General features: G+C 43.7%; 1 protein-coding gene across 1 annotated transcript in view; it reads left to right on the top strand.

Annotated features, from left to right (window-relative positions):
• Positions 1 to 7202: 7202 nt before the first annotated feature.
• WDR11 (WD repeat domain 11) overlaps positions 7203 to 23807 on the top strand; it is a 39236-nt gene continuing 22631 nt past the window's right edge. Inside the window, exons 1-11 of the mRNA XM_081158039.1 lie at positions 7203 to 7348; positions 8703 to 8814; positions 10056 to 10209; positions 11143 to 11316; positions 12736 to 12922; positions 15016 to 15181; positions 15584 to 15698; positions 16467 to 16680; positions 16940 to 17043; positions 19516 to 19692; positions 21418 to 21502. Coding sequence (XP_081014165.1) covers positions 7263 to 7348; positions 8703 to 8814; positions 10056 to 10209; positions 11143 to 11316; positions 12736 to 12922; positions 15016 to 15181; positions 15584 to 15698; positions 16467 to 16680; positions 16940 to 17043; positions 19516 to 19692; positions 21418 to 21502 — 1574 coding nt within the window. The 5' untranslated portion in view covers positions 7203 to 7262. The remainder of the gene's footprint in view (positions 7349 to 8702; positions 8815 to 10055; positions 10210 to 11142; positions 11317 to 12735; positions 12923 to 15015; positions 15182 to 15583; positions 15699 to 16466; positions 16681 to 16939; positions 17044 to 19515; positions 19693 to 21417; positions 21503 to 23807) is intronic.

The raw sequence follows: 23807 nt of genomic DNA, 5'->3' as shown, positions 1-23807 counted from the left end.
ATTTTGAGGTCAGAGGAGAAATCAAGAAAAACTGTCCTAAGATAAGAGCAAAGCTAATGACGGTCTTATTTTATCGCTCGCTGTCCCGAGAGGGGACGCTGTGCGGGGTGGGCCCTCTGAGCACACTGCCCGGTTCACTGGTGAGCCACCGTAGGTAGTGAGATGGGTCACAGGGAATTGCTACTACTAATTAAAGTCCGGGAGTAAATCTCTTTTCTCTTAAAATGGAAAGGATCCAAGGCACACTTGTGGTGGAGTTACTGTCACTCACATTCCCACGGGCGCTCTTGACTCGAAGACAAGAGGGTGACACGCAGACGGCAGACCCAGAACCCCCGCCACCTCGGCTCCGCCTCTGCTCGGGACACACCTGAGCCGATGCCCTGGCAATGACCACGACGTGGTTAGACATGGTCGCAGTAAAGGTCTTGTTCAGGTTTCCCTTGAAATCTGGCTACGCCCACGGGGCTGTACTGAGAACGCGACACCTTCTGTCTCCTGTCTTGGGACAGAAAGAGTCACTGGGCTCTGACGACCTAGAGACGCAGATTCCAGACCGGCTTGGCTCCCCAGGGGCACCAGCCTGAGCCGCGGCTTACACTCTTAAAAAGGACAAGACACACACCTACTGTTTGCTAGCCTTGAAATTCAGCTTCTGTTGCAACACGCTGTTACCCCGGGGGAAGCGAGGAGTTCCCTGGTGGTATAGAATCTGAAAATTTCAGGCCCCGCAGAGTTCTTTCCGTGAGGATCTGAAATGAAGACCATGCCGAGAGCGGGCCTCCGCCAGCCCGGCCGGGTGTAGAGAGCCGTGTGCAGTCCCTCAGAGTCCGCTGCTCTCGGTCGCTGCCTGCATGTGCGAGTTCACTACGGAGCAGGTGTGGCCTTCTGCGCGGAGAGGACTCAGGCTCTGGAGCTCCGCATTCGGCAGCGCTGCCCGGGGAACCCTGGTGGCTCAGCCCTCAGATGAAGAGCGTTTTGTGAAAGCATCAAAGAGTCAACATTTATAAAAAAAAAAAAAAAAATACTGAGAGCAGACTTGTTTCCCAGGCAACAGCTTTTCTATTGCTGCCTTCCAGCTGGCTCCCCACAAATTAACGATGAATATAAATGAAAGTGCCCTCAAGGTGAGCGAGGGCTGTCCCGCTCTGCCTTTGGGACAGAGGCAGAGAAGTCGCGAACAGACAGATCGAGGCCTTAAGAAAATCGATGGCAGGCGCGACACAGTGTCTAGACCACAGCCAGCGGAGGTAATTCTGGTCAAAACAGAGTCTGCCAAACGAACTCTCCGGAAACACACAGCACCTCGCAGGAGCCCGATGCTTGCTGGTGGAGGCAGCCTGTGAGCCGGTGCCCTGGGTGCTGTCCTGACGGGAGTGTGCCCTGCTCACCGGCCCTGACGACCGCCCTCGGGCACCGCGGGCAACGGTATTTTATGCTTTTGACCTGCGTGTTATGCTCAGCGTCAAAACAAGTCGGTGTGCATGCTTTAGGCTGCAGGAGCAGGAAACCAGCCCAAAGCGGGTTGAGCTGGAAATCCACGGCTTGCGTAAGAGGAAGTCTAACGACAGGGTGGGCTTTGGGCGGGCTGATGTCTTCAGGCTCCCGATATAACTGAGACCCAGGCTTTTTCCATGGCTCGGCTCCACTGTCCAGGGTTGATTCCAAAGCTGGTTTCCTCCCAGCCGTGGGGTGGCTTCCAGCAGCAGTCAGAGCTGTGTCCCCGCTTGTTTCCACACAACAGGGCAACGGGAGAGTTGCTTCTGGAAGGCTTGCGAAGCAGGAAAGGTTCTCAGGAATTTTCAGCAAAATACTTCTCAGACTCCATCAGCCAGAAGCATATGTCGTGTTAATTCATGAGCCAGCCCCTGGCAGAGAGGAAAACGACCTCACCTGGACCCGTGAAGCCCATGCCTGGAGCCAAGGGTGGTAAAGTCAGCGTCTCCTGAGGTGTAGGGTTATTTGAGAAGAGGTGGGTAGCTGAGTGAAGTCCGAGCTCTAGGAGACGGGTCACGGTGAACTACATGGCCAGGCAGACTGGTAGTTAGCTAACGTTAACCAGCTCAAGGTTTGAAAGGCCCCTTTCCTTTCGAGGCTGCGCTTTGAACGCTCCTACTCTTTCTAGTTCAGTTCCTCAGCTCCCGCCTCCAGATCTGCTGTCGATGGAATGTCTGTGTCGCCCCGTCGCCCGGATCGTATGTGAGATCCTAACCCCAGAGGCAACAGCATTGGGAGGTGGGGCGGCAATCGGTCGCGAGGGTGGAGGCCTCACAAACAGGAGTAGTGCCCCTGTTGGAAGAGGCGCTGGGAGTTGCCCCCTCTCTGCTCAGCCAGGGAAACGCGCAGGGAGTCGGCCGCCAGGCAGGCTCTTCGCTCCGGCACCGCCACCGGGACTGCGCAGCTTGATGGCAGCAGCCAACCCTAAAACCCTAACAGTCTGGCAGCATGTTGACCACACTAGAGTCTTTCTGTCGTGGACGGGACGAGATTTCCTCTCCCTAGAACAGGCCCCTTTCTGGGTTTGGATTTGCCGTCCCTGCCCGTCTGGGTTTAGTTCAACACCCACGTATTGCGGGCCTGCCACGTGACGGGCATTGCGCCGGGTGGGAGAGGGCACAAGAGGACCGAGACGTGACTATGTGTCCCCAGAGGTGTGGAGAAGGAAATGGGCCTGTTTAAAGATGCTTTTAAAACAATAAGAATGTAACAGTTATCTTTAGATGAAACTAACGCTGAATTTTTCCTCTTTTACATTCTTGTATTTACAATATTTCAATGACATATATTTAAATTTACTCATATTTCACACACTATTTACATAATCAGAATACAGAAAATTCTTTTTAAAAAAGAATTAACAGCATAGAAGTAGTGCTATTTAGCCTTGAATCAGGAGTTTCTAGAAAGGCCTCCCAGAGGACACACCAGATCTGGGTTAATGAAGAGGAAGAGCCAGCCAAGGAAGGACACACACACACACACACACACACCCAGGTAGAAGCGGCGTAAACAAAGGCCCAGCAGTGGGAGGAGAGGCACTGTCCTGGCCGACTGGTCTCCAGGAAGCCTGCCTGCTTCATTGCTGCAGCCCCAGAAACCGGGGGCAGGCAGGTGGACTCAGCAGAGCCCCCGGCACTCGCCTAACAGGTGTTCTGTGAACAGGTGTGACGTTGAGGATGGATGAGGCGGGGGTGGGAGGAGAAGGGCGGGAGTCAGGGGGCAGAGAGCACCGTTGCCTAGGAAGACAGATTGAATCCATGAGGCCATGGGAGCCCCTATGGTTTTAAAAACATTAAAGAAATTTTTACTGTACCTGACATGCTCTGTTTTAGAAAAATTGGTGCTGTTCAGGGACAGACGATTCCCTGCAGTTTAAAAATTGATGTTGTGTTAGTATCGTCCTTAAATCACTGATGCTCACATTAAGGTGCCTACTACCTCCTGGCTGTAGATTAATGAGCCCTGATGCAGATTCGTCAATACCAATAAAACCCTGGCACGAACATATTACCATGGGAAGACTATCCTTATGGGCTACATAAAGCAGAGAAACAATGGATCCCTCAATCACAGGCATTTGGTAAAGGCTGTTCTATCGGCCTCTTACTCCTGGCTTTCAGCAGTAATACACCCACTTCCCGAGCCCCAGTGAGCACTCAGCCAGAAAATGCAAGACACAAAATATGAGCATTTTAACACCATCGCCATTTTACTGGATGGCAAGTTATGGTGGGAACTAAAATACTTTTTACGTGAATTTTTGTATTTGTGACTTTATATATGTACATATATAAATTATGTACATTATGTATAAAGTCAGAAATATGAATTTCTATTTACTGTTTCTCAATAAATAGCTCTGTTATTCAGCTCACCAAGTTTTATAGAATGCCATTTTCTACAATTATGCAAGAATCCTAGTGGTTTTCCCTTTTAAAATATTTAAAAGTGAATATTTCACTTAAAAGTGAAATTTAAGCCTGATTCCTACAGAGAATAAACTTTTATAACCACTACCTTCCGACATAAGGAAGATTAATGACTGTTTTCCTTTTCTGTTTTCTATTGCAACCCTTCATGCAAATGAGGCTGATATGAGGAGCTTGGCACATGGCAAAGTTGGTATGACTTTCTTAATTGATTTGGCTGGATACCCCTGGGCATTAACTTCACCCTCAAAAGAGCATCCTTCAGAGGTAGGAGCCAAATTCCTAGCGATGAGCTTCTCTGGTGACTACCAACTACCAATCTGCCTTGAGGTGGATGTGTGGGTTGGGTGGCGGTCTCTGGCCACCTGGAGCAGCCTCTCAGATGTGGGACTAAATGGTTTGCAATGGACCAGGAAAGGCAAAGGGAGGCCCAGGCTGCCTGCAGGTCCATGTAGGTAGTGAGTATAGATTTTGGGAGACAGCTTCTGCTGCACCCGAGGTCCCCATGGGAGAGGCCCCCATGGGAACAAATGGGAGTATGCCAGTGAGAGGAGCAGGATCAGAGGGAAGGAGGAACAGCACTTCCCAGGCCTGGCACCTGGCTCAACTTCAAATTTGGAGTTGCCTGGGGTCTTCAGAAAGGGCTCCTTTCCTTCAGCTTCTGTGATGGATGCCTGGCCTAGAGTCAGATGTACTATGACTGATACAGAACATCGAGTGGTCGGCTGGCATCAAGTGATGAAAGATATGCTCTCATTGTACGAAAAGGGCATACAGTGGGCAGTGCCTTTCGTGCCATTAAAAATGTTAAATTTCTGTATTTAAAAAAAAAATTCACAAAATAAAAGGGAGATTAAATTAGGAAAATATTTGCAAATGCTTACATCTGATTATTGAGTGGGAAAGAGTAGAGTAAAAATAGTTCTTATAGTTTGACCTCAGTCTATAAAAAAATAAAACAGATGCATTTTTAAAAGGAAGACAGTTGTTTAAAAGAAGCCAATCTTACCAGTGATCATATAATTAATTTTTGCATTTACCCTTTTCTGAAACTTCCATATTTTCTGCAATAAGCATTTATTTATTTTGTAATTTAAAAATTTCAATAGTAAAAAAAGATAATTATATTCACGCCTGTGAATTATTTTTAAGACATGACTTAATAGAATTAAAACCAACTATAAGCCCTATATTTACTGTAACTTTATCTTTATTTTTTTTAAAAAAACTGGAATTAACTTAAATATCAGATACTAGTGGAATAGCCAAATAACTCTACCAAATATTGTGAAATCAATCAAATGATAATTATATTAATATTATAAATATGATTATGATAGAATGTTCAAAGAAAAAAGGAACAAGATGTATGTGTATTATGCAACTATGTAAAATATATCTTCATTTGGCAAGCACTTGGAGAAGTGTGTAAATACAAAAATAATTACACTAGCAAATGAAGAGTATGAATATATATTTTTTAAGTTCTTAGATTGTTCTTTGTATTTCAAAAGGGTAAAATGAGATAGATGGTCCTGAAGCAAGCACTTTCAGCATAGTTCAGGGCACTGGGAGCTCCCTGCTCTGTCTTATGCTGGAGTCTGGGCCTCCCGATTCAGTCCACATTCAAGCCTCATTATAGGGCAGGTTTGAATTAGTTGTCTTGAATTATGTCTCAAATTACAAGTCACTCATCTACCTGGGGTAGAAACCCAAGTATGACACTGAGAGATTCAAAGTAACAGTGGTGAAAACAATTGGAGGGTTCTGTGAAAGTCCAGACAATGGAATTCTTAAACCTGTTACAATGTCTCACAATCTATTTCCACCAAAGACCAAGCTTGTTAAGACGAGAAATCAATAGAGTCTTTTTTTTTTCCCCTCTAAGAAATCATGATTACGCACCAGATGCAACCTGGTTAGGCTAATCTAATTTACGAAGTGCTATCCATGACTACGATGTTAAGACACTGCTTATTTCGACTAATAAAATTCTGAAGGAGGAATCAAATAAGAAAGTCCTCTAGTTTATTCTTCCTTTAACAACAGGCAATAAGTGGACAAGCTCACCCCAACAGAAGCCCAGGGGCCCCAGGAAGAAGTGCTGGCAGGTCCATTAGGTGGGCCCCCGGAGACAGCGAGGACCAGATACAAACTGCGGCTGTTCCCATGAGAGACCGGGCATGAATTTTGGGAGCCAATTAGCAACCTTTGTCACAAGAGGCATCAAAGATTTGTAATAAGGGGTTGATAAATTTATGGCTGTGGTCATGGGCACTTCTGGTGGGCCCAGAAGCATGGCCAGGAAAGGGCGTGGCACGGGGAAGGTGGGGGGGGGCAGCCACAGCGAGGAGTCGCTGGAGACCTAGGAGCCAAAACACGCTCAGGGGCTAGACCACGGGTGGGCACCGGGGGGATCCTCGAGAGCGCAGCTTTATGAGCGATCGGTGGACACCAAGACCCGTGACGACAAAATCACCGATATGCTGTCCCTTTTGTGGGCCAAGGAACTAAGTGCAGGGAGAGACACGTCTGCGAGGGTCGCTGCTGGAAGGTGCGGGGCAGCGAGGCAGCGCGGGGCAGGGGGCCCAGTGTGACCCAGAGCTGGGGCAGGAACTGCGGGGTGACAGCTATTCCCGCAGACGCACTGGCGCTCGGCCTCAGGCTGTTTTTTTTCAGGTGTTTCCCAAACCAGATATGGAGTGTTCCCCATGCTTGGAAATCTTTGCATTGGAGCCGTCGATCTAACTCGCTTTCTCCATTTCACCCAGTTAACCCCCCTCATTCACTGGCCCTCGGAGCTGCGTGAGGACAGGGCCGGGCGTCCCCGTCTGCACCCCGTCGCTGCACCCCGTCTGCACCCCGTCTGCAGCCCGTGCCTGCAACAGCGCCTGGCGTTGGCGGCCGCCCCGAGGCAACTGAGCTAAGGCAGAAAGGCTGGTTGGGAGTTTTCAGCTCTCTCTTCATGGTTTGCAGCAAGGTGGAGGCCTACGCGGTCTCAGTGTGAAGAAAACAGACGTGCTTGGAGGGGGGCATCGCTCCTTCCAAGGCACAGCCCAGGCCTGTGCCCGGCGGCGGAACCCCAGGGCGGCGGAACCCTGAAGGCGCCGGAACCCGGAAGGCGGCGGAACCCTGAAGGCGCCGGAACCCGGAAGGCGGTGGAACCCGGAAGGCGGTGGAACGAGGTCTGGGATCTCCAGGAGCCGTGAAACCTTGGATCCGGCGGAACCAATGGGCGGAGCCCGCGGAGCCGCCCGGACTGAGTTTGGAACGGAAGTGCATGGCGCCGCTTCCGGACTGCCGGTCGCCCGGAGCGCCAGCTGGGCCGCGGCGATGTTGCCGCTGACGGTGAACTTCAAGGTGTCGTCCCGCACCCTCACCGGGGCCCTCAACGCCCACAACAAGGCGGCGGTGGACTGGTGAGGGCGCCGCGCTCGAGGCCGCGGGCCGGCCGGAGTTGGAGGGGAAGGGGAACAGCCGGAGGTTTCACCCCGACGAGTTCGGCCTCGTCCAGAGCGGGCGCCGCCCTCACGTTAAAGGGACTTTGTCCTCGGAGCTGGATTTGTTGTTGCTATAAAAGCAGTAAATACCCCGCGTGGGAACGGTCCCTGGGCAAATGTGTCAGCCCCTTTCCTCGCCTCTGTGTGTCCTCCCCGCACCTGCCTTAAGCGTCCCGTTGCGCCCCCCCCCCAGGCCCTCCCCTCCCGGCCCCTCTCCCGGCCCGGCCCCTCTCCCCTCCCAGGCCCTCCCCTCCCGGCCCCAGGCCCTCTCGCCTCCCGGCCCCTCTCCCGGCCCGGTCCCGGCCCCTCTCCCGGCCCGGCCCCTCTCCCCTCCCAGGCCCTCCCCTCCCGGCCCCAGGCCCTCTCGCCTCCCGGCCCCTCTCCCGGCCCGGTCCCGGCCCCTCTCCCCTCCCGGCCCCTCTCCCCTCCCGGCCCCTCTCCCCTCCCGGCCCCTCTCCCCTCCCGCCCCTCTCCCGGCCTGGCCCCGGCCCCTCTCCCCTCCCGGCCCCTCTCCCCTCCCGCCCCTCTCCCGGCCTGGCCCCGGCCCCTCTCCCCTCCCGGCCCCTCTCCCCTCCCGGCCCCTCTCCCCTCCCGGCCTGTCGTCTCCCGGCCCTTCTCTCTCCGCTGTGGCACCCGGCCGCCCCCTCGTCCCCATTCTGCCCTCTTTTCCCTCCTGTCCCCTTACCTTCCTACTTTCCAGAATGTGCCACCCTGCGCCGGACACCTGTTCGCTCACTTGTCCTTCATTTCACTTTTATCTCTTGACTGTCAGGTAACACTGCAGCTCTGAAAATTAATAGTTACACTAGTATAAGGCAACATTCTCTAGGGAGGCTGCTGGGAACCCTGGCAAGAGGACTGCAGCCTGCACGGGGTTTGTCCTGTTACCTGGTTGGAAGGAGCAGGAGGAATCACAGACATCGTGCAGGAGGCCCCAGGCACCTGCTGGGTGCCCAGGACTCCAGGCCGAGTGAGACTCGGAGATGCCCTCCAGGACAGACAGAGGACCTGCTTGCTTTATACTTTCTCACACCTCTGTGTGCATCTCTCTCAGGACCTTTTCTACTCAAATGAAAAACGAATTTCAACAAGCATTTTTTAGCTTAGCTAAACCTTCAGTTTAAATGAGATAATGTAAAATGCTGACCTCGGGGCTTAAATAATAATTTTACGAATGGTCGTACATATTAGATCTGTTGTATATTTAGGATGCCTCTTGGCAAGAGGCCTCTTGCTTTGTTTTACTTAAAGTTTAACATTGCTGTTGTTTTAGGGGCTGGCAAGGTTTAATTGCTTATGGATGTCACTCGCTCGTGGTGGTGATCGATTCCAGTACTGCCCAGACTCTTCAAGTTTTAGAAAAGCATAAAGCTGATGTTGTGAAGGTAAGTCAGATTCCACTCAGGCCCTATAACCTGTTGTCAGTTCTAAAGTTTTAAATAGCACTAAACTCTCATTGAGTCATATGTATAAATGTTGGGTAACTTTTAAATATGATAACTTATTTGGGGTTAACCTAGTATTTCCATGCATATGACTTAATGTCCATCCAGGATGATCTATTAAATGCTGGTTCTTAGGTCATTTTAAAGCTGATGGAAAACACCAATTCTGCCATTTGCTGGACTGCTCATTCATTATTAGTTTTGAGCACATAGCCAGTGCTAAAGAGAGAGAGAGAGATGAAAGCTCTCAGGCAATTCATTGTCTCGTGAGGAAGAGTGGAAACAGAACACGAACAGTGTGATGAGAGTTGCATAATATGAAGACCAAGAGTCTACATACTACCTAGTTGTAGGGATCTGGGGAGGATCACAGAAGTCTTCATTTTAGGCGCCCATAAATTGTAGGTAGACAAATGGAAAATTGGGGGAGGAGCAGCGCAGGAAAGAGGAAGAACATGCACAAAGGTAAGTAGTGTGCATAGGGCTTAGCGACGGGATCCCCCTGTAGGGCTGATGGAGGAGGCAGCCAGAGATGCTCACCTGCCCTGAAAGGTTTGTAAGATTGACCTGATTTGCACTGGAACTTTTATGGTTTTTATTTTGAAAATTCTGTTCTTAAATGATGTTGCTGGAGGTACGTAACATCATTTTGCTTTTTCCAATTTTATGAAAGAGGGACAGCCAGAGGTTTTTGTTTGATTTTGTTTTTTCCTATTTTTCTCTCTGCAAGGTTTTTATAGCTCTAAGGTATCTCCTTGTAATTAGGAGAATAGAATGTAGGAAAACCTCCTACTTAGCAATTTGGGATTTTAGATATTCTGTCATAATTAGATTTTATGATTGTAACATTTGATCATTGGAATGATCAACACCGTTGGTCATTACTGTTTTATGACATGGTGTTCTGGGGTTTTTCCCTAATTTCCCAGAATATTAAGGCTATGCATCATCTTTCATATTTTAAAGGCAGGAACATGGTGATGTTTTCAAAAATATTTTAATTGCAACTTTAAAAAAATCATAAATAATAAAATGTCTAACTTTCAAGATGGAAACCATTTTACTGTTTTGTTCTTCCTAAATATTTTTGTAATAGTATGGGTTTGGGTTGATGTTTCATAAAGGTTATGTTTAATTTCATCCAGTGCAAGAATTTACTTGATTTGATTTCTTGATACTAGGTTAAGTGGGCCAGAGAAAATTACCACCATCACATTGGCTCACCGTATTCCTTGCGCCTAGCTTCTGCCGATGTCAGTGGGAAAATCATCGTTTGGGATGTGGCAGCAGGCGTAGCTCAGTGTGAGATCCAGGAGCATGCCAAGCCTATTCAGGGTGAGGAGAGTCCGCGCTCTGCTGTTTGTATTACACACTTACTCTTAGAGTGGTTTTCCCCCATTCACTTAGCCTCACCATTCCCCACTTAACTCTTGATTGTGTTTAGCCTGTTCTGACCCGAATCTAGTCTTTTACCCTTATCAATGTATTTTTGGGCATAGTTCCTCAAATCTCAGCTGGTTTGAGTTTTAGTAAAATGCATTAATTTCAACATCAGCCTCCGTCAAGCTTGGTGAGAAAATTAAGCTGCTGCAAACAGTCTGGTACCCTATGCTCTAGTAGAAGCGAACTGGGCCAACTGCTACCTGGTGTTAGCCCTCGGTGCCCACTCTCTATTAAGAGAGGATCACATTTTCGTTTTTATGTAGGTCTTTTGTTTGTTTTCTATGGACCTAAAACCAATATAGTAGTTAACTCAAGGCTTTGACTGATTGGCTGTTTTGAATGAATGAATTTTTAAAATGACTATTTAAAAAATATTTTTTGAGTACTTACTGTGTATACTAGGTACTGAACTAGATCTTTAGCCCATGTATTGTTATGAAAAAACATGAAACTGAAATCCCATTGAGGAATTCCACAAAGACATTGGGAGAGGCTCACACTAGCCATCCCGCCTGGGACAGTCTTTGACATAAAGCTTTAAGTATCGATTACTGCAAATAGGCTTGTATCTTCTTGGAGGTAACATTTCAGATTACTTACCAGTTTTGACCTTGAGGCGCTGATGTCCACACAGCTCATTTTTATATAAAATTAACTTTTCCTCTGCAGTCTTGACACGTAACACACTTATGCAACATTGGGGCGAGGAGGGATAGTTAAGATTTTAAGGATTATGCTAATAAAACACAACTAAATATCAAGGGCATGCTATCCAAGTATTTCTGAAGTGGATGATCTCTGGATTCTGTTGTATGGTCTTTATAGACGTTCAGTGGTTATGGAGCCAGGATGCCTCCCGAGATTTACTGCTTGCTATCCACCCGCCAAACTACATCGTGCTCTGGAATGCAGACACGGGTACCAAGCTCTGGAAGAAGAGCTACGCAGACAACATACTTTCCTTTTCTTTCGACCCTTTTGACTCCTCGCACTTAACTTGTGAGTAATAGTTTCTTGTGGAAAATGAGTTGAGGTATTTATGATATAGTTAACCCTATGTAGATAAGTTACGCACACGCCATTTGTCTATGATGTTAAAACTGAGCAGAGTGGAGAGGCACATCTCTGAGCTCCCCTCATTCATTTCTTGCAGCTCCCAGTACAGGTCCTAAATCATAACCTGCAGTTCCTAGTACAGGTCCTAAATCATAACCTGCAGCTTCCAATACAGGTTCTAAGTCATAGCCTGTAGCTTTGGCAGGTATTTTCATAATTAGAAATTTGAATCAGCAAGCTAGACCTCCGCTGTGTTGAATTTGTGAGTAGAATTAGATATGCCAGGGAGAGAGTTGCTGTGTACTCTAACTCCAGCTTAATTAAACTTGCTTTTCTGGAACATTTAAAGAACCTAAGTTAGAGTTTCATTTGATGTGGCCAAATTCAGTTATTCCTTTTTTAAAACATTGTTCTAATTGGTGCCGTGTGTTTTTAGTGCCGTAGCCATATGCATGCAGGGAACAGTAAGCCCTGTGGGATTGTTCCCTGCAGAGGTTGCTTTTGCCAACTCTTTGACTACATTATTTAGAAAATATTTTTATTCAATTATCCAGCAGATGTTTCTTGAGCTATTACTATGTGTGAGTCATGTTCTGGGACCTAAAATATATCATTGAAACAAGACAAGGATTCCTGCCCTATCAAGCTTGCATTCTAGTGAGAGGGAGTCAGGTCCTACACTCGGAGCATGATGAATTAATAAGTCTAAGATGTTAAGAGGTTACAGGTGGTGTAAAAAGTAGGCCAGGATAAAGGGAGCAGAGGAGAAGGGTGGAGAGTGGGCAGGTGGCTGTGTTGGGTGGTAGGTTGGTCTCTCCATCTACAGAGAAAAAGGACACTCTACATCCTCAGGTCCAGTCTGATGCCAAGAAGAAAAGGAAATATATGTAGGCCGCGTAGCTCATGATCATAAAAAATTTGTATGATCAGATCAAATATTTGAACTTAGCTAAGTATGATATGCAGAGCCTCGTATATATGTGGGATTTTTTTCTTCTGTGAATTTTATATTCAGAAAAGTCTTCAGATTTAGTGGGATATAATGAGGGAAGGTTTTTAATGAAAGTTTGTGCACTGAATTATTTGGAAGAACAAACATTTGTTCTATCCGCCAGTAATCTCCTGGTATCTTTTAAACATAAAACATTGATTGAGAATGCAGAGCTTGGAGGCCCTGATGAATTGTAATGGGACACCTGTTTCCCTTCAGCTTGGAGAACATTCCCATTACGTTACGATTGTATAACACTGCCAGTTCCGCTTGGTTAAAATGATCACTGCCTTGTTCTCAAAGCAGTATTGGAGAAAATCTGTGCTCAACTTGATTGAACGTTAATCAGCAGTTTGCTTCCCTCCGTATAGTGCTCACTAGCGAGGGTATTGTGTTCATCTCCGACTTCTCCCCATCCAAGCCTCCCTCGGGCCCCGGGAAAAAGGTCTACATATCCAGCCCACACTCCAGCCCAGCTCATAACAAGCTGGCCGCAGCCACGGGAGCCAAGAAGGCTCTCAATAAAGTCAGAATCTTAATCACGCAAGAGAAACCCAGGTAAGTTACAGATGTGAAACTAATGACAACATTCATCCACTTGCCATCTGCTCTTGAAAACATCAGTTTTGAACATGTACTATGGTTGGTTTTCTTCTTCGTCACACCCTTTCTCATTTCTTCTTTTGAATTTATGAGGAAAGATGCTCTTCTTGGATCCTCCCCTAGGAGGAGACTCAGCATTTGACACGGCTCCTTTGTTGTGCCAAACTCCCCCCACTGATTTTTTACCTATTAAAGTTTTTAACTGCTGATTTGTACTTTAGGAAATATGAGATGAGCATTTCTAACATTGTGGCTATTGAATATATTAGAAATTTGAGGACAGAATCTGGCTTTTCATTTAAATACATTTTTCTGACTTAAATGCTGTGCTTTCCCTTGAGCTGTAAAATATGGGTCTTTTTCTTACTCTGTAAAGATGTTTCTCAGCGCTGGTTAAGGGCCAGGATTTTAGGAGAAACTGCAGCTGTGTGACTCATAAAATTCTTTAATCTTGCTCAGATTCCACCTTCCCCATCTCTACCGTAGTGGCTTAAGGAGCTTCACCAGGCTCTGTAAGCGTTAATAGATACCGTAACTTCAGTGTGTAGCATAGTGGCTGATACTTAGTGAGCATTCATTTGGTAAATGCCAGCTGTTATTGCTCATACCAGAAATTGCAGCTGAATAAAATTTTATTTTAAGTAACTAATTTTATGCATTAGAGGTAGATGTCTGTCTTTTTCCTAGAGCCATGATTATTTTATTTTTATTGCTTTGGCAGTTTTTTGGCATTTATTTTAAACGAGTCTTTGCTTTTAATATACTAAGATTATTCTATCTAGACTTTGTGGGTAATTACCTGAAAAACACATGGTAAAATACTAATTGCTCTACAACTACATTTTTAATTTATAGGTAAATATCATTTTTATATATTAAACCATAGGTTGGTTAAGTTCACTAATTTATTCCCGACCCTGTGCCAAATAATTTAAGATCGCTCCTTAAATATCTTGAAAACTTCCTCTTTATTTTTCATTGATTCTGTATCATAAGTAAATGTTTTGCAGTCTGAGTAGTTTTATGTTATGACTTATATTTGTTACATTTTCTCTCCTGCGAATCATGTTCACCTTGAGTCTGGGGAAGTGAATTATTAACACTTTCAAGTGGAACTGCTCTGGGTGTTTTCACAGACATTGTTACAATCTTGCTACAGTCCTGCCCCGCAGTGCTGTTCCCTTTTTATAAAAGAGGAAATTGTGTCTCATGTTTTAAATGTTACTCAGCTCACCCTTACAGGAAATGGGAGAGCCAGGATGGTAATGCAGTCCTCTTTCCTCTCACTAGTCCTCTAGTCTAACTTCATTTTAAGTGTCAGAACTGTTTCATATTATTATTATGAAAAAATAGAACATAACTGTATGTCTGTTCCCATTGGAATATATTTATTTTAGAAAGGTTGTGATTAAATGTATGCACTAATCACAAATTACTAACATGTTTTTTGAGACTCTAACAATCTTTTACAATCCTCATGTAGTTTTGTATATTTTATTTACACAGAAGAAACCGTTGTGATGAGTGCGTAAAACACACTACTTTGTTTCAAAGATTTCAGGCAGCTTAAAAGAAAATGAAGACAGAGTGGAGGAAGTGCCTCACCCAGGGCCATATACCCAGTCCACTGGCTCCGATCCAGTTCCCTCGTCACACTAAACATTTAGTTTTAATCCTGAATATTGATTTCAGCAGTCTGTTCAGTACTTCTGATTGCACAATAAAAATAAAACTATCTTATTAATGCCTAGTGTATCATAGACTTATCATCTTATATCATAGACTTTTGCTACTTTAAGTTTTTCAGAAATCTGGAAACATCTCACTCAGCCTATACAACGTTATTGCCATAATTTGGATTTTGGCACCTCGTAGAGGTTTATGTTTAGATACTCGCCCTGTTGGTCATTTCATAAACAATTATACATTCTCATTGATAGTTTTTATGTGGAAATTACAAAATCCGGTTCTCTTACTAGCTTTTTCTGATATGAATAAAATCTTTGACTCATTTCTCAATGCTTAAAGTCAATGTTTGCTTTTTTCAGTGCTGAGTTCATAACTCTCAACGATTGTCTTCAGCTGGCCTATCTGCCTTCCAAACGGAACCACATGTTGCTACTGTATCCTCGAGAGATTTTAATCCTTGACCTTGAGGTGAATCAAACCGTGGGTGTGGTTGCCATAGAGCGAACAGGAGTCCCATTTCTGCAGGTACCGATGATTCATAATCACATCCCAGAAGTCGACTGTGAATGTTGCATAGGGAAAAACTGTAACCATGCAAAAGTCCTTAGTTCCACTTTCTGTTTATTAAAAATAAAGAATGTTATTTTCCATTTCTTATTTTTTTACACTTTTGATTGGTTTGATTTACCCTAGAAATTCTTCTGACTGGTCTGGAGATACTTACTGAGCTATTTAAGTTATGTGGATAAAGACAAACTTTTATGATTATAAAAGGATTTTTAAATGTTCATTTAGTTTTAAAACTTGGGGATTACGTGGTGTATTTTTGTTTTGTTTTATCTCTTTCTCTAAATATGAGCTTATGAGTCTCACAGTATGTACTCTTTAATCTGCTGTGTTAAAAACAAATGAATCCTCTATTTAAAGGTGATACCCTGCTTTCAGCGTGATGGCTTATTTTGCCTACATGAGAATGGCTGTATAACTCTACGTGTTCGAAGATCTTATAATAATATTTTCACCACTTCAAATGAGGAGCCAGGTGAGTTTCTGTCTCACGGTAATATCCATTATCGTTTTTTTAGAATTGTTTTATAAAGCAAATACCAGCCAAATCTTAGAGTTGGTGATAATCCCTGCCTTGAGAAAGTAGATATGGTTACGATATGGCGCATAAAAAACACAAGCCCACGACTGATCTCAGTGTTAGAACAGTGCTGATTTCCAGGGACCAAGCAGATGTTATCTTTTGTGAATATCTCTTTAGCACAAGCCCAGTTTTGTATGTGCCTTTATTACTTATCACACTTTCTGACCTTCCCCCTGCTTTAGGATCCCCCGTAAAGTGGCAGTAAATATGTCTCCAGGCCATTCCATTGTCAGTTTCCCTCTTTTTCCTGGGAAATAAAAATAATGTTTTGTGAAATGATGGACTACATCGAGTTGAGAGTGACTAACATCTTCTGTAAAGTGCAGTTATTTCCAGGCTTATTACAGACCACTGTAAATTACTGTGGTCTGTCGTGCACTGTTCATTATGTGATCATGTGTCACTGTTCAGAGCCTTTATTTTAGAAATATTTAAAAACAAGCTGTCTTGATTATAGTTGTTATTTTGGGAATTAAACTTGGCATAGACAATCAGTAAGGTAATTATATTCTGGAGAAATTAGTAATAATTATAGAACGGGAAGCCATTCGTGACAGATTTTCCATTAGTGAAGGACTGATAGTCTTTTCACTTGAGGTTTTATTTAAATTAAGAGAAATATGAGCAATATTGGTGTGGCTGCCTCCTGACATTTAAAAGAAAGCAACACTGTGTCAGATCCCGATCCTGTCCAGGAGCTCACCTATGACTTACGCAGCCAGTGTGACGCAATCCGGGTGACGAAAACCGTCCGCCCCTTCAGCATGGTGTGCTGCCCGGTTAACGAGAACGCGGCGGCCCTCGTCGTGAGCGATGGCAGGGTCATGATATGGGAGCTGAAGTCAACCCTTTGTAACCGAAGTTCACGGAGCAGGCAAGTAAATCAGTGGGATCGTTGCTTTGTGTTCTGTTTCCTCTTTTTAAAAAAATGTCAGAATCATACAAAAATAGAAGGGATTTTTTAAAATGTTAAAAATATTTTAAAATGTTAATTGAGATTTTAGTTTATTAGGGAATTATGTAAACCTGCTAGAGATATTTGACTTGTGGGTGAGAAAAATAGATTACCGTGACCTGAAATCAGTACTTTGTTAGTCACTGTTAAAAGCCGTGCAATTATCATGTCTCTGCAGCAGCTCTGGCGTGTCCCCTTTGTACTCCCCGGTGTCTTTCTGTGGGGTCCCAGTAGGAGTGCTGCAGAGTAAGCTCCCCGACCTCTCCCTGGACAACATGATCGGTGAGCTTCCGTTTCTCTCTGACTTTCACTTCAGGTGTGCTTTTTAAAGGGCAAAATTAATAGTCACTGATTTGCAGTTATTATAAAGTCAGAGTTAATACTTGAGGAAACAGAAATGTAGAGAGCCAGAGCCTTGTACATTCTAGATGCACAGTAAATATTTATGAAGGAATAAAGAACTGAGAAGGATTCGAAAAAATTATTTTGTTTTACCTTTTTGACATACATTGTCTTGATACACACTGGTGTTTCTTTCAACATATACTTATTTGCAGATAAAATATTGCTTCCAACTTATTTAGTTATTATAGGGCCAGTATGTATTAGGCAAAGAATAATGATTTGTGATTTCAAATATTGTTCAACTAGAAATTATAAATATGCCAAGCAGTTGTGATGTCTAATTCTTTTAAATTGTGGCTGTGGTTTAGAAAGGATTTTCTATATCATATTTATTCTTCCATGATGTAATTGAAAATAAGTGTTATTTAGTAGGTTGTTTTGTTTAAATGCTTGATATACAAGATAGAGCTTCACCTTATTAGTCTTTTTAATCAGAAGTGACATTTGCTGGGTGCTCGTTGCTGTATTAAGTGCTGTGGTAGGCGCTCTGTAGGGAAGTGATACTATCTCCAGTTATGTTTGTGGGAACTGAGACCAGAGAGATTTAAAAAATTTGCTTAAAACCACACAGCCAGGAGGTGGAAGAGCCAAAACGTGAACTTGTTCACCCCATTCTGGAGCCTGCCCCTCAGCTGTGGCCTCCAGTCCTGGCTGCTCCTCTGGGATTTCAGGCAAGACCTGACCTCTCCAGGCCTTGGTTTTCTAATGATCCCTCTAAGGTGTAAATCTTTTTGCTCAGTGATACTAACTTTTATATTTCACATTCTTTCTCTTTTCCTTCCAGACAAATCCATAGAAGGAAGTTTAGACACAAACTTGTTTTGCAAAATGCACTTTTATCAGTAACACAATTTTCTGAGTTAATTGACCTTGTCTGCACTTGATAAAAATATTAAATTGAAAAGAACTGTAAACACACACATGCACAGAACTAATCAGTAATGTGAAAGACTGAAATTTTATGCTGTTTGGGTATCTAAGTGATATAAATTACATTTTCAAGAGACAAAAGGATATAGATTATATACTAGTTCTTGACAATGTAGTTGATTTAAAAGTGTTAAACAAATAAAGCTTTGTTACTTGAAAACATTCTAATAAAAACTTCTAATTAAACTTTTAATTTGAAATTCACTGTGTACTTAGTGATAATTGAAAGCAATTCATTTAAATCCAGAGGCCTGATTTATATTCATTGGGTAAAGGCCGCTGCTTCTTAAGGCCTGATCTGCCCTACCTGTGAATTGCCTCTACGGAAGATGCTGGAACAAAAGTGTGGCAGTTCTCAGGAGTCAGCTCCAGGATACTGAAGGCTGGTAAACATGCACCTGCCTGGTGAGCTTCCCACTCATTTAGGCCCCATCTTTTGTCACCAAAGATTGATATCAATTGTAGGACTGATCCTAAGGGATCATTTTATTTGCATTAAATTGGTGGCCATTTTTTTCTGTATATCTTATGGATTTTAAAACAACTTTATTATTAAAACAACTTTATAGCTTCAAAAGATTATATTGAGTCCTGTCACCCACTTCTAGTAATTATTTGCATTTTTTCTTTTCACAGTGTGTGTGTGCATATATACACTCACAGCCTTTATTATGTAGTAGTTTTGACAATTTAGTCAGCAGTCAGTAGTGGTTTATAGGAAACAGTTTGTATACCTTGTTAGTAAACGGTGTTGATTTTGTTTAGTCTCTATGTTCGCATTTTGTTACACTCGTTTTCATTGGAGTCATCTTTTTAGTTTGAGACTTGATATCTCTCAAACTAAGAATGAATGTTATATCTGAAACTTACTCCATTTAATACCTAACTCTCAACAGTTACAGGTTATATGTAATACATTTACATATAACATATTTAACTGTAAAGCTTAAATTTTGTGAGATTTCTCATTAGAAATCTCAGTGAGTTCTTGGACCTGTTGTTTGTGATCACTGACTCTGTGTACCCTTTACGAAGTCATCAATTGAAAGTAACCTTTAGAAAGTGCTGCCCCATCCCCTCCACGGAAACTGCCCTCTCATCCAAGTCCCCTTGACCTGCCTTTGGTGTCCTAATCCCAGGAACTTTGGCAGAAATGGTGTTTCTTAGAAGACAGCGGTTAGCAATCCTGGATAGCAGTACTCTGGAGTATCTATCTTTCGAGATGTTGGACAATGAATGCACTATAAGTCCCATGGTGAAGCACAGAGCTCTCATCTAGCTACACCCCTGAGGTGCTATGTCACACCTTCTAGACCTGGATGTACTTTTCTAGGCCGCAAGAGTATTTCCCTGAAGAGTTTCTTAGATTTTGAACGTCAGCACACAGTTAATATTTGGGTCCTTTCCATCACCAACCAGGGCAGAGCGCCATTGCTGGGGGAGAACGTCCCACAGGCTCCGCTCTGCAGGAAGTGCACCTCAGGTTCCTGCTCACAGGGCTGGTCTCTGGGCTGCCCTCCCCACAGTTCACAGTCCGCATGTGTCCACCGCTGACCACAAAAAACATCAAGGTGTATCAGCCACTGCTTGCGGTTGGTGAGTATTGGACCTGGGGTGGTTTTTTTTTGTTTGTTTTTTAAACATTTTTTAATTACTTTCTGGAGAGAATGGAAGGGAGGTTAGAGAGAAACATCGATGTGAGAGTGAAACAGATTAGCTGCCTCCTGCATGCCCCCTACTGGGGATCGAGCCCGCACCCCAGGCCTGTGTCCTGACCAGGAGTCGAACTGGCAACCTTCTGGTGCACGGGACAGTGCTCAGCCACTGAGCCACACGGGCCAGGGCTTGGACCTTTTTTTGTTTTGTTTTGTTTTTAATTCGTCATGTTTTATATTTTATGAGACTTTTAACTTTGCTAGTTACTAGAAAATCCTTTTTATCTTTGAGAATGAAGAGGAAGAGGTCAAGTGAAATCATTTCTTGAAAGATGCTACAGTGGTACCTCAGTTTTCTAATGTAACCCGTTCTGGAAGACCGTTCGAGTTCTGAAACGTTCGAAAACCAAGGCACCACTGTATTTGTTGGCTTCTGGCTTCTTCCCCAGGTCTGTAAACATGGGATTTGTGATTTTTTCTAAAATGAAAACCCGACCACCTGTATGTTGTTGAGCTGTGTCTGAGTTACGCTAGATGTCAGCTTACTGGCTGGCTCGTGAGTCCTAGCTGCTCATTTGCATATGACTGGTGGTAGTATTTTTCCCATTTTTTCATTACTATCTTCTGAAAGTGATTTGAATTTTAAGGTTCAGTGGTCCATGTGTACATATGTCCAGATTTATATAAATGCAAATGTTTAATTTTTGCTTTAGGACCTACTGATTTGTATTAAACCTCTTATAGATTTTTTAATTAAGACTCGTCAGTGTACAATGTATGTTCAAGGTCAATATACTTAATTTTTCAGTTAGGATTTTGTCAATTTCTTGGAGAAAAGTATCCCTTAGGACAGCTAGATAATAAGAGCCAGGTTAGGGTCTGAGATTTCTGTTGTAGAATAAGCTGTATTGTACTGGTGTATAGTGAATATCAAGTCACTCATTGAATTCAGTATAATAACAAAGTAAAAACAAAGCGTGAAATAAGTGCCTAGGTGTTTGCGGAGTCACCCGGGGGGAGAAGCAGAGCTCAGCCGTGGGATTGCGTCTCCTTAGGGGGCCCCTCGAGTGTTACAGGTCATAGGCTCAACATCAGCAAAACTTGCAGAGCACAGAAATTATTTGGTTATTATGAAGGTCTGTGAGCTGAAAAGTGTTAGTAATTCTTTAGCCCTTTTCTCAGCACTGGACAGTCTTATGGTGGCTTCGCTGATCAGTGGAAGCAGGTGTAACCCTGTAGTTTTCTAGAGCAGTTCTATAAATTATATCTGAAGCTTTATTCAGTAAGTAAGCTACAGCTGAAATTTGCCTACCACTTTTATTAGTATTAAGTATTATTAGTATTATTACATTCTGTTGTTATTTCCACATTTGTTGCCTTAAATGAATTCATTAATCCCTTCGAGTCATGGGCAGTGAGATCATAATTGTTTGACCACTTACACTGTTGACTTTTTTGCTTAACTTACAAAAGCAGTTTAAGAATTGAAACATTACTTTCTCAGGTATGACCCTGTCCTTTCTAATTAAGAATTAGATACACTACCTGAGATCATATGCTTTTATAAAAGATAAATGTTGTAAAATGATTGAAATCGTGAGAAAAGACTGTGTTGGAATGATCTGGACCCGGCCGGTAAATACCGTCCTGTATGTCGTTTCTGCAGGCACGGGGAACGGCTCTGTCCTGGTCTACCACCTCACCAGCGGGCTGCTGCACAAGGAGTTAAGCGTCCATTCCTGTGAAGTCAAGTGAGTATGTCCTGTGTCGCTGAGTCACACACTCAGGCTCTTACACATGGAGCACTCTGCAGTTTGATTATTTGAGAACTTCGCATAATAAATTTCATGTCCCACTAATGGCTGTGATCAGGGAGCAGCACTGACTGTGTGCCTTTTGTGAAGGGCACTGCGCAGTGGAGAGTGTCCTCACTGCTGCACCTGAATTGTTTCTTCTCAGGCTCAGGCTGTTTTCTTACTGGAAGTCACTGTGTTTCCTTGTTCAGGCTTATTTAGTTCACTTTCCATTTCTATAAAGGTCCCTCAGTAGGACGGCTTATGAAAACCTGAGAAGTGTCATTTTAATAATTTGTCTCATTTATTTCTTTGTTTTAGCACCGTCAGAAAAGGACCGAGCCTGTAGCACTTGTTCATTTTGAGACGAGATTTGTTTTGTGAGTGTATGTGAGGGAGGCTGAGGGACAGGAATGCCTCTTGCTTTCCAGTTTAAAGTGCAGGCACATCTTCTCTGGCCTTGTTGTGCTGGTTGTGTGGCTGCTTTCCTTTTTATACTCGAGCAGTTACACATGTATAAAGTTATTAAATTGCCAGTATTTTATGACCTTTTAACAAAAATATAAGAAAGACCATTTTCTGTCTTCTGTCCATTACCTAAGTGTAGGTCCTATGCACATGTTAGTTCTTAGTGAACCCGTAAAGAACATATTATTCTGAGTAAATGCATTTTCTGAATGAGCAGGGTCAACCCTTTGGTGTCACAGCTGCTGATGGGGATGGAAGCTCCCGAAGGGTTTACGTTGCCTTCTCCCAGGCGCATGGTTGGTGGTGCAGCTGGGTTACTGCTGATCCCACCTTGTGCTGCCCCTTCAGTGTCTCCCTCACTACATTTACGTGGAGCAGTGTTGTCTTCAAAAGCTGGGCTTCCGAGGTACATCGACAAGGCTGTCATTTCTCTCTCTTCTTCCCGCAGTCCCTGCTGCCACTGCCAGTGGCTTCTCTTCCCTTCCCTTCCCGTCCATGTTTCTTCTCTTGACATTCCCTCTCACCCTTGCCCTTTGTGTGTAGTGTTTCCTCATGGCCAGCACCAGCCAGTCAGAACTCTCCATTTAATCAGTGCTTGTTCTGAGGATTATGTTAAGTGCTACCCCTTGGCCTGCACCGTTTTATTGAGTCTCCACCACAGTTCTGTGCAGTGAGCACTAGTTTATTCCCAGTTCACAGGAGAGGAAGCTACATATTGCAGAATCCGAAAGTTGGAGTGCAGCGGAGGCTTTCAGGCTTCAGAATTGAGCTCCTGTACTTGTGGTGTATGCACATCGATAGCGGGAAACATCTGGCAATAAGATAAAAGTGTGACTGAGCCAGGATTCATGTTAGGAATCTGATACATGCTTCTGGAAAATCAAGTACATTTTATTTTTTTCTGAATAGTGAAATTTTTAATAAAGACACAGTCGCTAGTTTATCAGTGAGCTATTCATTTCTTAAAGTGGCTCATCCAGGTCAGAGCTGTCACTAACTACATGACTTACAATTTCTGTGACAATATTTGTTACTAAGTGACAAAATGTGTGTACGTTGTTACTTGGGATTCCAAATGACTCCTCACACGGGCTGTTGTGAATGACCACACAAGTATGCTCCATTTTTGATACGAATTTTCCCTCTTAATTGCCATTTTGAGGATAATTCACCTTTTATATTCAGAGATGGTGCCCAAGAAGATGCTAAAATCCCGCTGTCTTTGTATTTCAATTAATGCAATTATAGTACTGTAATTAAAAGCCATTATGAAAATTTCACAGATGTGTTATAAAAACTGCTGGACTCATTAGCAGTCAACCCAATACATTTTAGATATCCACATGCAAATTAAAGGTCAGCTCTCAGAAAGCAGTTTTGTACCTAATACTGAATGTGTTAAAAACACTTAGTGTTAAGTGCTTGAATCTCATGCTGGCACATGGCCAGGGACCGTCTGCCCAGCTGCTGGTAGTTGCCTCTGTGTGGTTTTTCTAAAGCCACGATGCTTTAGCCAGCTGTGCTCTACAAGTGCGCATTGAGCAGCAGCATCTGTGAGGCATGTCATCTGCTGGACGATACCTGGAAGTAGGTGAATAGGAACATGTAGGTTTTCTTAGATTATTCGTTTGTGCCTTTTTCCAGCAGACTAGATTTATCATAATAGAACCCAGTACTATTTTCAGTGTCAGAGAGTATTAGAACAGTATTTTATATGGGTATCAGAACATTGATTGGCTCAGTATTGCTTTGAAGAACTTGAGTGATTTGTGGGAATTAAATGATCTCTAGTTTG

This window comes from Miniopterus schreibersii (assembly GCF_964146895.1).
Source record: "Miniopterus schreibersii genome assembly, chromosome: 14".
NCBI lineage: Eukaryota > Metazoa > Chordata > Mammalia > Chiroptera > Miniopteridae > Miniopterus > Miniopterus schreibersii.
Note: the sequence above shows the minus strand (reverse complement) of the source record. Positions and strands in the feature narration are given on the sequence as shown.